Source organism: Xenopus tropicalis, chromosome 8 (assembly GCF_000004195.4).
Source record: "Xenopus tropicalis strain Nigerian chromosome 8, UCB_Xtro_10.0, whole genome shotgun sequence".
Taxonomy (NCBI): domain Eukaryota; kingdom Metazoa; phylum Chordata; class Amphibia; order Anura; family Pipidae; genus Xenopus; species Xenopus tropicalis.
Window position 1 is genome coordinate 143,497,554 of NC_030684.2, and position 8,698 is coordinate 143,506,251.

The 8,698-nt window shown below is 61.8% G+C and overlaps 1 protein-coding gene across 1 annotated transcript; it reads left to right on the forward strand.

Moving 5' to 3' along the window:
- Positions 1–4,147: 4,147 nt before the first annotated feature.
- Positions 4,148–6,383, forward strand: LOC116406865 (tropomyosin alpha-3 chain-like). Its single transcript, XM_031891854.1, has 3 exons — positions 4,148–4,329; positions 5,847–5,997; positions 6,358–6,383. The coding sequence occupies exons 1-3, from the start codon at positions 4,216–4,218 to the stop codon at positions 6,381–6,383; spliced, it is 291 nt and encodes a 96-aa protein (XP_031747714.1). The 5' UTR covers positions 4,148–4,215.
- Positions 6,384–8,698: the final 2,315 nt, after the last annotated feature.

Below are 8,698 nucleotides of genomic sequence, written 5' to 3' on the forward strand. Positions count from 1 at the left end.
ATTAAAGGCTGCACAAGGGCAAAGCTGGGGGGAACTAGCCTGAACCAGGGCAGGGAGGCCCTAATCTGCCCTATACTGGGGGGGTGGGACTACTCTGCCCCAAGACAATCATGGGGTACCCTACTCAGCACCAGGACAGACAGGGGACACCCTACACTGCCCCATAAGGGGGGGGGCTCTCTGCACTGGACAGACAGGGGACAGACCTACTCAGCCATAATGGGGGGCTATTCTGCACTGGACAGACAGGGGACCTACTACAGCCATAATGGGGGGGGGGGGGCTATTCTGCACTGGGACAGACAGGGGACACCCTAACTCAGCCTATAATTGGGGGGGGTCTACCTCTACAGCGGGACGACAGGGGACACCTACTCAGCTATAATGGGGGGGGGGGGGCTACCTCTGGCAGCGGGACAGACGGGGGCACCCAACTCAGTCCATATGGGGGGGAGGGGCTATTCTGCTACTGGGACAGAGCAGGGGACACCCTAACTCAGGCGCCTATAATGGGGGGGGGCTTACCGTATCAGCGGTGAGCTATGACAGGGGACCACATTCTAGCGTCAGCTAATAATGGGATGGTAGGGGGGGCTACCTGCAGCGGGACAGACAGGGGACCCTACTCAGCCCCCTAAATGGGAGGGGCTATTCTGCACTGGACAGGACGGGACGGCCTACTCTGCCCATAATGGGGGGTACCCGCATGGTGGGGGACGACAGGGAACATTGCTCCATAATAGGGTGGGCAGCGCTACAGTTGGAAAGACAGGGGACACCTGGTATCTGCCATAGATTGGTGGGGGCGTAGTCTGTCTCAGTGGACAGACAGGGGACTACATGGCTGCGTGGTGATGGGCGTGGGATTCGGTCTGCGCTCATGATATGGGGAGGGGGGTCAACCCTACAGTGGGAAAGACGGGGACACCTATTCTGCCCATCATGGGGGGTACCCTGCAGTGGAAATAGACAGGAAACCTACTCTGCCATAATGGGGGCTACCTGCAGTGGGACAGACAGGGGACCCCTACCTGTTTTATGGAATTAAAAGGTACTGGTTACTTTGCTCAATATCACATATACGCTTTTATTAATCAGACTGTTTATCTCAATAATATTGTTAGTGATAGATTTTACATCCGGCCACTAGGGGGAGCAGCACTAAAAGTTAGGGGTTAAAGTTACTTTTAGGTGACTCCTGATACTTTATTGCCTCACGAGATACCCCTAACAATAACTGTCCCGGGTTGACCTGCACATCACTGTACAACAGGGGGGTGGGTGCCCAGTCCATATGAGCTGTCAGAGGTGTACTTAGGGCCCTATGCTGTCAGTAGTGTTTAGGGCCATGCTGTCAGTAGGTGTCCTTAGGGTCCGTGGTGTCAGTAGGTATTACTGGGGCTCCGTGGCTGTCAGTAGTAGTGGGGGCCCCATTTTGGCTGTCAGTTAGGTGTCCTTAGGCCCCGTGTGGCTGTCGTAGGGTATTACTGGGCTCCGTGCTGTCAGTAGATTGTAAATTGCGGGCCCCATGGCTGTCAGTAGGTATCACTGGGGGCCCCGTGGAGCTGCCAGTAGGTATCATTGGGCCCCGTGGTTGTCAGTAGCGTGTCCTTAGGGCCCATGGCTTAGTTAGGTTATTACTGGGGCCCCGTGGCTGTCAGTTAGATGTTAATTTGGGGCCCGTTGGCAGTCAGGCTATCCACTTGGGGCCCCGTGGCTGTCAGTAGTATCATTGGGCCCCGTGGCTGTCAGTATGTATCATGGGTGCTTCGTGGCTGTCAGTAGATTGTAATGGGGCCCGTGGCTGTCAGTAGGTATCACTTGGGGCCCCGTGGCTGTCAGTAGGTATCACTGGGGCTTCGTGGCTGTCAGTAGATGTAATTGGGGCCCCGTGGCTGTCAGTAGGTATCACTGGGGCCCCGTGGCTGTCAGTAGGTATCACTGGGGCCCCGTGGCTGTCAGTAGGTATCACTGGGGCCCCGTGGCTGTCAGTAGGTATCACTGGGGCCCCGTGGCTGTCAGTAGGTATCACTGGGGCCCCGTGGCTGTCAGTAGGTATCACTGGGGCCCCGTGGCTGTCAGTAGGTATCACTGGGGCCCCGTGGCTGTCAGTAGGTATTTCACTGGGGCCCTTGTGGCTGATCAGTAGAGTACTCAGTTGGGCCCGTGGCTGTCAGGTAGGTATCCACTGTGCGCCCCGTGAGCTGTCAGTAGGTATCACTGGGGCCCCGTGCTGTCAGTAGGTATCTTTGGGGCCCCGTGGCTGTCAGTAGGATCACTGGAGGCCCGTGGCCTGTCATTAAGTATCACTGCGGGGCCCCGTTGGGCTGTCAGTAGGTATCCCTGGGACCCGTGGCTGTCTGAGTATATCACTGGGCCCCGTGGCTGTCAGTAGGTATCACTGGGGCCCCGTGGCTGTCAGTAGGTATCCCTGGGGCCCCGTGGCTGTCAGTAGGTATCACTGGGGCCCCGTGGCTGTCAGTAGGTATCACTGGGGCCCCGTGGCTGTCAGTAGGTATCCCTGGGGCCCCGTGGCTGTCAGTAGGTATCCCTGGGGCCCCGTGGCTGTCAGTAGGTATCCCTGGGGCCCCGTGGCTGTCAGTAGGTATCGCTGGGGCCCGTGGCTGTCATGTAGGTATCCCTGGGGGCCCGTGGCTGATCAGTAGGTATCCCTGGGCCCCGTGGCTTGTCAGTAGGTATACTGGCGGCCCCGTGGGTCGAGTAGGTATCACTGGGGCCCCGTGGATGTCAGTTAGTATCACTGGGGCCCCGTGGCTGCTCAGTAGTTATCCCTGGGCCCCGTGGCTGTTCAGTAGCGTATCACTGGGTCCCCGTGGCGTCAGTAGGCTTATCCCTGGGGCCCTGCGCTTGTCAGTAGGTATCCCTGGGGCCCCGTGGCTGCAGTAGGTATCCCTGGCGGCTCCCGTGGCTGTCAGCAGTATCCCTGGGCCCCGTGGTTCAGTAGGTATCATGGGCCCCGCTGGCTGTCAGTAGAGTATCACTGGCGGCCCCGTTGGCTGTCATGAGGATTCTCCTGGGTCCCCGGGCTGTCAGTAAGGTATCACTGGGCCATGGCTGTCAGCTAGGTTATCACTGGGCCCCGTGGCTTGTCAGTAGGTATACTGGGGCCCCGTGGCTGTCAGTAGGTTCAACTGGGCCCCGTGGGCTGTCAGTAGGTTCACTGGCCCCGTGGCTGTCAGTAGGTATCACTGGGGCCCCGTGGCTGTCAGTAGGTATCCCTGGGGCCCCGTGGCTGTCAGTAGGTATCCCTGGGGCCCCGTGAGCTGTCAGTAGGTATTCCCTGCGGGCCCCGTGGCTGTCAGTAGGTTATCGACTGGGGCCCGGCTTGTCAGTAGGATCACTGAGGGCCCACGTGGCTGTCAGATAGGTATTCACTGGGGCCGTGGCTGTCAGTAGGTATCCCTGGGGGGCCCTGTGGGCTGTAGTAGGTACCCTGCGGGCCCCCGTGGCTTATGTCAGTAAGGTAATCCCCTGGGCCCCGTGGCTGTCAGTAGGTATCCCTGGGGCCCCGTGGCTGTCAGTAGGTATCCCTGGGGCCCCGTGGCTGTCAGTAGGTATCCCTGGGGCCCTGTGGCTGTCAGTAGGTATCCCTGGGGCCCCGTGGCTGTCAGTAGGTATCCCTGGGGCCCCGTGGCTGTCAGTAGGTATCCCTGGGGCCCCGTGGCTGTCAGTATGTAATCCCTGGCGGCCCCGTGGCTGTATAGGATATCCCCTGGGGCCCTGTGGCTGTCAGTAGGTATCCCTGGGGCCCTGTGGCTGTCAGTAGGTATCCCTGGGGCCCCGTGGCTGTCAGTAGGTATCACTGGGGCCCTGTGGCTGTCAGTAGGTATCCCTGGGGCCGTACCTAGGGGCTAAATAAAGCCACGTTGCCAGCTTTGGGCTCAGTGTGTGGGTTTCAGGTTCTGGCCCATCACTGGGGGGATTAGCGGCTCCGGCCAATGGCACAGCTGGGAATCACTGCCCCCGGGGGGGTATTTTGGGCAGGAATGGGGGGGGGGGGATTTAACAAGAGATTTATGACAATGATGGAACATCCCATCCCTGCAGTTGTCCCTATTGGCCCAAATATGGAGCTGCCCCCCCGGGGGGAGGTGGGGCCACAAAGCTCACAGGGGCCGGGGCCCAAGGGCCGGCATATAACCGAGCAACCGGAGGGCCACCATCCCCACAGCTCCCCCTGCTCATTGCTCCAACATGGAGGCCATAAAGAAGAAGATGCAGATGCTGAAGTTGGACAAGGAGAACGCGCTGGACCGGGCGGAGCAGGCAGAGGCGGAGCAGAAGCAGGTGGAGGAGAAAAGCAAACAGGTATTGGGGTACCGGGCAACTAACGGGGGTCCCCTTAATATTAACTGTCTGTATGATGTCCCCCCATCCCTCCCCGAAGCCTCCGCTTCTTACCCCCCATCCCTCCCCGAAGCCTCCGCTTCTTACCCCCCATCCCTCCCCGAAGCCTCCGCTTCTTACCCCCCATCCCTCCCCGAAGCCTCCGCTTCTTACCCCCCATCCCTCCCCGAAGCCTCCGCTTCTTACCCCCCATCCCTCCCCGAAGCCTCCGCTTCTTACCCCCCATCCCTCCCCGAAAGGCCTCCGCTTCTTACCCCCCATCCCTCCCCGAAGCCCTCCGCTTCTTACCCCCCCATCCCTCCCCGAAGCCTCCGCTTCTTACCCCCCATCCCTCCCCGAAGCCTCCGCTTCTTACCCCCCATCCCTCCCCGAAGCCTCCGCTTCTTACCCCCCATCCCTCCCCGAAGCCTCCGCTTTCTTACCCCCCATCCCTCCCCGAAGGCCTCCGCTTCTTACCCCCATCCCTCCCCGAAGCCTCCGCCTTCTTACCCCCATCCCTCCCGAAGCCTCCGCTTCTTACCCCCATCCCTCCCCGAAGCCTCCGCTTCTTACCCCCCATCCCTCCCCGAAGCCTCCGCTTCTTACCCCCCATCCCTCCCCGAAGCCTCCGCTTCTTACCCCCCATCCCTCCCCGAAAGCCTCCGCTTTCTTACCCCCATCCCTCCCCGAAGCCTCCGCTTCTTACCCCCCATCCCTCCCCGAAGCCTCGCTTCTTACCCCCATCCCTCCCCGAAGCCTCCGCTTCTTACCCCCCATCCCTCCCCGAAGCCTCCGCTTCTTACCCCCCATCCCCTCCCCGAAGCCTCCGCTTCTTACCCCCCATCCCTCCCCGAAGCCTCCGCTTCTTACCCCCCATCCCTCCCGAAGCCTCCGCTTCTTACCCCCCATCCCTCCCCGAAGCCTCCGCTTCTTACCCCCCATCCCTCCCCGAAGCCTCCGCTTCTACCCCCCATCCCTCCCCTAAGTCTCCGCTTCTTACCCCCCATCCCTCCCCTAAGCCTCCGCTTCTTACCCCCCATCCCTCCCCGAAGTCACTGCTTCTTTCCCCCCATTCTATCCCCGAAGTCACCTCTTTACCCCCCATCCCTCCCCGAGCCTCCGCTTCTTACCCCCCCATCCCTCCCCGAAGTCACTGCTTCTTTCCCCCCATCTATCCCCGAAGTCACCTCTTTACCCCCCATCCCTCCCCTAAGCCACCTCCTCTTACCTTGAAGCCCCTTAGCCTGACCCCACTCTCGCTTGACCCCCTACCTGCATTACTATGAGTTTTCTCCCCTCTGAACTTTACCTGTAACCCTTTGTTACCTGCTACCTGACTATCTACCCCCGTGCCCCTCTGGCATCTCACCTGCCTCTCTATGGCTTCTCACCTGACCCTTCTGAGTCCTCCATTACCCCGCTTTCCCTCCCCTGTGTCCCGGGGCCCCTTACCCCCAGGCATTGCCATTGCCCCCCAGTAACCCAGTTGCCCCTCTCAGCTGGAGGATGAGCTGCTGGGGATGCAGAAGAAGCTGAAGGGGACCGAGGACGAGCTGGATAAGTACCTGGAGGCGCTGAAGGACGCGCAGGAGAAGCTGGAGGTGGCGGAGAAGAAGGCAGCGGATGTGAGTATCTCTTACTGCCCCTGGGGTAGAACTGCCCCTCAACTACAACTCCCAGCAGCCGCCATCAGGGAGCAGGAAATGTGTCTGTGCGGCTGCCTCCCTATCAGCCGGGGGTTTATACCCCCCCCCCCTGTGCCCCAATGAGATAGAGAGGGGCACCTGTGGGGTCCCAGCAATGGGGTGTGGGTAACTGGCAGATAGGGTCTCCTAAATGCCCCCAATAATCCTCAGCTGTCACCCCTTCCCAGGGGTGTCACCCCCTCCCTTAGGGACACTGACCTACTATAGGGCCCCAGGGCCCCAATAGGCTGAGCCAAAGCTACACAAACCAAATCAGCCAATCAGACTGTGCCGATAAACTATAAATCCTTTCCCTGTGTCACAGCCGCTGAGCCCAAAACCATAGGCTGACCCCAAAACCATAGGGTGACCCCAAAACCATAGGCTGACCCCAAAACCATAGGCTGACCCCAAAACCATAGGCTGACCCCAAAACCATAGGCTGACCCCAAAACCATAGGCTGAGCCCAAAACCATAGGGTGACCCCAAAACCATAGGGTGACCCCAAAACCATAGGCTGACCCCAAAACCATAGGGTGACCCCAAAACCAGAGGCTGAGCCCAACACCACAGGGTAGAACAAGCTGTGGGGCTGGGGGGCTCCTGGGGTAGAACAAGCTGTGGGGCTGGGGGGGGGGGTAGAAACAAGCTGTGGGGCTGGGGGGCTCCTGGGGTTAGAACAAGCTGTGGTGGGTGGGGGGCTCCTGGGGTAGAACAAGCTGTGGGCTTGGGGGGGGGGGTAGAACAAGCTGTGGGGCTGGGGGGCTCCTGGGGTAGAACAAGCTGTGGGGCTGGGGGCTCCTGGGGTAGAACAAGCTGTGGGGCTGGGGGGCTCCTGGGGTAGAACAAGCTGTGGGGCTGGGGGGCTCCTGGGGTAGAACAAGCTGTGGGCTGGGGGGCTCCTGGGGTAGAACAAGCTGTGGGGCTGGGGGGGGGCTCCTGGGGTAGAACAAGCTGTGCGGCTGGGGGCTCCTGGGGTAGAACAAGCTGTGCGGCTGGAGGGCTCCTGGGGTCGAACAAGCTGTGGGGCTGGGGGGGGGGCTCCTGGGGTAGAACAAGCTGTGGGGCTGGGGGGCTCCTGGGGTAGAACAAGCTGTGTGGGCTGGAGGGCTCCTGGGGCAGAACAAGCTGTGGGGCTGGGGGGGGGGGGTAGAACAAGCTGTGGGGCTGGGGGGCTCCTGGGTAGAACAAGCTGTGGGGCTGGGGGGGGGCTCCTGGGGTAGAACAAGCTGTGGGGCTGGGGGGCTCCTGGGGCAGAACAAGCTGTGGGCTGGGGGGCTCCTGGGTGAACAAGCTGTGGGGCTGGGGGCTCCTGGGGTAGAACAAGCTGTGGGGCTGGAGGGCTCCTGGGGCAGAACAAGCTGTGGGGCTGGAGGGCTCCTGGGGTTTAGAACAAGCTGTGGGGCTGGGGGGCTCCTGGGGTAGAACAAGCTGTGGGGCTGGGGGGGGGCTCCTGGGGTAGTAGAACAAGCTGTGGGGCTGGGGGGGGCTTCCTGGGGCAGGAACAAGCTTGGGGCTGGGGGGGGGGGGGGCTCCTGGGGTAGAACAAGCTGTGGGGGCTGGGGGCTCCTGGGGTAGAACAAGCTGTGGGGCTGGAGGGCTCCTGGGGCAGAACAAGCTGTGGGGCTGGGGGGCTCCTGGGCAGAACAAGCTGTGGGGCTGGGGGGGGTAGAAACAAGCTGTGGGGCTGGAGGGCTCCTGGGGTAGAACAAGCTGTGGGGCTGGGGGGCTCCTGGGGTAGAACAAGCTGTGGGGCTGTGGGGGGTTAGAACAAGCTGTGGGGCTGGGGGGTATTAGAACAAGCTGTGGGGCTGGGGGGGGTAGAACAAGCTGTGGGGCTGGGGGGGGGGTAGAACAAGCTGTGGGGCTGGGGGGGGGGTAGAACAAGCGTGGGGCTGGGGGGGTTAGAACAAGCTGTGGGGGCTAGGGGGGGGTAGAACAAGCTGTGGGGCTGGGGGGGGGGTAGAACAAGCTGTGGGGCTGGGGGGGGGGTAGAACAAGCTGTGGGGCTGGGGGGGGTAGAACAAGCTGTGGGGCTGGGGGGGGGGTAGAACAAACTGTGGGGCTGGGGGGGGTAGAACAAGCTGTGGGCTGGGGGGGTAGAACAAACTGTGGGGCTGGGGGGGGGGGTAGAACAAGCTGTGGGGCTGGGGGGGGGTAGAACAAACTGTGGGGCTGGGGGGGGGGTAGAACAAGCTGTGGGGCTGGGGGGGGTAGAACAAGCTGTGGGGCTGGGGGGGGGTAGAACAAACTGTGGGGCTGGGGGGGGGGTAGAACAAGCTGTGGGGCTGGGGGGGGGTAGAACAGCTGTGGGGGCTGGGGGGGGGGGCTCCTGGGGTAGAACAAGCTGTGGGGCTGGGGGGGGGGGTAGAACAAGCTGTGGGGCTGGGGGGGGTAGAACAAGCTGTGGGGCTGGGGGGGGGGTAGAACAAACTGTGGGGCTGGGGGGGTAGAACAAACTGTGGGGCTGGGGGGGGGTAGAACAAGCTGTGGGGCTGGGGGGGGGGGCTCCTGGGGTAGAACAAGCTGTGGGGCTGGGGGGGGGGTAGAACAAGCTGTGGGGCTGGGGGGTAGAACAAGCTGTGGGGCTGGGGGGGGGGTAGAACAAGCTGTGGGGCTGGGGGGGGGTAGAACAAGCTGTGGGGCTGGGGGGGTAAACAAGCTG